General features: G+C 59.9%; 1 protein-coding gene across 1 annotated transcript in view; it reads left to right on the top strand.

Moving 5' to 3' along the window:
• Window positions 1-466: 466 nt before the first annotated feature.
• The window catches only part of LOC104620699 (neuromedin-U receptor 1-like), a 2,711-nt gene continuing 836 nt past the window's right edge, over window positions 467-2,341 (top strand). Inside the window, exon 1 of the mRNA XM_010286993.1 lies at window positions 467-1,361. Coding sequence (XP_010285295.1) covers window positions 467-1,361 — 895 coding nt within the window. The remainder of the gene's footprint in view (window positions 1,362-2,341) is intronic.

Below are 2,341 nucleotides of genomic sequence, written 5' to 3'. Positions count from 1 at the left end.
GGCAGGACCTCAGCCTTCGTCTGGAGCTTCCTGACAAGCCGTAAGTCCTTCCTGGGGATGAAGATCAATTTTCCCCCTGGCTATTTTATGGTCACCCCATCAGCCCCTTGGCACGGCCGGTAGAGTTGAAGCCAGGATCAATTTTGGGGATTGGCTTTGGGGCTGTATCCTGCTCTGCTTCAGGAGCAGGGAGAGGGAACAGCCCTGCTGAGAACCCCTCAACAATGAGGCGAAGGGGCCAAGGTGGGTTGGGGAGCTGCCAGGGTTGTTTGGGGATGGGAAATGGGGCAAGGAGCGCTTGGGAACCTTGGACTGGGGGGAGATTTTGGGTGGTTTCCCAAAGGAAAGGCTGTGGTGAGCAGCAGCATCCTGGCACCCTGACATCCACAGGGAGAGGGGCAGAGGGAGTGGGGGCAGCAGAGGGTTTGGGAAAACATCCCACAAACCTCCCTGTCTCTCTGCAGCCATGAATCCCTACGTCAACTGCTCTGGCCCTGAGTTTCCCCTGCCCCAGCGAGACTTTTCCATGGAGCCCATCAGCCCTGATCTCTGCAACAGGACTCACCCAGAGACCTTGTTCGACCCCAAGGATGCCAACCTGACGGAGGAGCAGCTGCGGGATAAGTACCTGGGACCTCGACGGTCCAGCTTCTTCATCCCTGTCTGTGTCATCTACCTGCTGATCTTCGTGGTGGGGGCTGTGGGCAACACACTCACGTGCATCGTCATCCTCCGGCACCGGTTCATGAGGACGCCCACCAACTACTACCTGTTCAGCCTGGCCGTGTCTGACCTGCTGGTGCTGCTGCTGGGGATGCCACTGGAGCTGTACGACATGTGGAGCAACTACCCCTTCCTGCTGGGCGCCAGCGGCTGCTATTTCAAGACGTTGCTCTTTGAGGCCGTCTGCTTTGCCTCCATCCTCAACGTCACGGCCCTGAGCGTGGAGCGCTACATTGCTGTGGTGCACCCGCTCAAGGCCAAGTATGTGGTGACTAGGAATCATGCCAAGAGGGTCATCATCACCATCTGGGTCTTGTCAGTCATCTGCTCCATCCCCAACACCAGCCTCCATGGGCTGCAGCCTCTCTACGTGCCCGGCCGCGGGTGGGTGCCCAATTCGGAGATCTGCACCCTAGTGAAGCCGCGCTTGACCTACAACCTCATCATCCAGATCACCACCATTGTTTTCTTCTTCCTGCCCATGGGGACTATCAGCATCCTTTACCTGCTCATCGGCCTGCAGCTCAAGAAAGAAAAGATGCTGGAGGCCTTGGGAGCCAAATCCGGTGGCGGCCGCAACTGCCACAATGCTCAGGGGCAGAAGAAAGTCAAGAGGAGGCAGGTCACAAAGATGCTGTGTGAGTCTGATGATGGGGAGTCTGATGCTGGGGATGGGCAGAGCCAGGGGGCATGTCCCAAGGCAGTGTTGGGAGGGTGCTGGGGGAAACTGAGGCACAGCCAGTCTAGAGCACTGAGGCTGTGTCATCCCAGAGGAAGGCTGCAGGGCTCACTCGTGAGGTGTCAGGGCACAGGCTGATCTGGTGGCTCCGGTCCAGTGGTGAGGATTGCTCATGCCAGCTCCCTCCCAGCCATGAGACTTCCCCTCCTCAAGGAAAGTGCTGGGTGAGAAAGGGAAAGGAGGTGGGTTGGGCTGGGGGAATCTGTTCTCTGTTCCCCGGCCAAGACCTCGCATGCTGGTCGTGGTGGTGGGATTTCCCAGGGGGAGACCAGTTCCTACGCAGCCCCACAGCCTCTGCGACCACCCCAGGGCAATGGTGCACTGACCCAAGGCTGGACTGGAGCATCCCTCCGTCTCACTGCTCTGCACCCTTGCTGCTCTCCCCAGCCCCGTCCCCACAGCCTCTGGCCCCCTTCCCGGCACCGGGAGCTGGCTGCCCGTGGGTAGCTGTCTCTCCCTGGCACGCTGACCTCTGCGTGCTCCCAGCCCCGTGACAGCACAGCGATGGCGGGTTGCCCAGCCCAGTCCATCAGCAGGGCCAGGGCTGTTTCTCTGCCACGTCCCAGGCAAGTGATAACTCTGCTTTTTCCCCAGCACTAGAGCTGGGAGGGGGACAAAGAGGGACCTGTCCCTGTGTGCCACAGAGATACAGCGTGGCATGGGTATGGCAGGGCTGGGGACCCCAGGACCCCATCCATACATCACCCCCTTTCCTTTCCATCAGCACAGCTAGGTTATAAAAAAATCCCCAAACCCAGACCACGAGGAAAGGGCACAAACAGCTCTTGCTCCTTGGACTTTGCCGGTGAAGGTGGCAGGGTTCCCAGCGGCTGGATGCCCACAGGGGCGTCCCCCAGCCGTGCTGCATGGCCCCGCGGC

Source organism: Phaethon lepturus, unplaced genomic scaffold, assembly GCF_000687285.1.
Source record: "Phaethon lepturus isolate BGI_N335 unplaced genomic scaffold, ASM68728v1 scaffold35125, whole genome shotgun sequence".
Lineage (NCBI taxonomy): Eukaryota > Metazoa > Chordata > Aves > Phaethontiformes > Phaethontidae > Phaethon > Phaethon lepturus.
The sequence above is the reverse complement of the archived record's forward strand: the minus strand, read 5'-3'. Positions and strand labels throughout refer to the sequence as shown.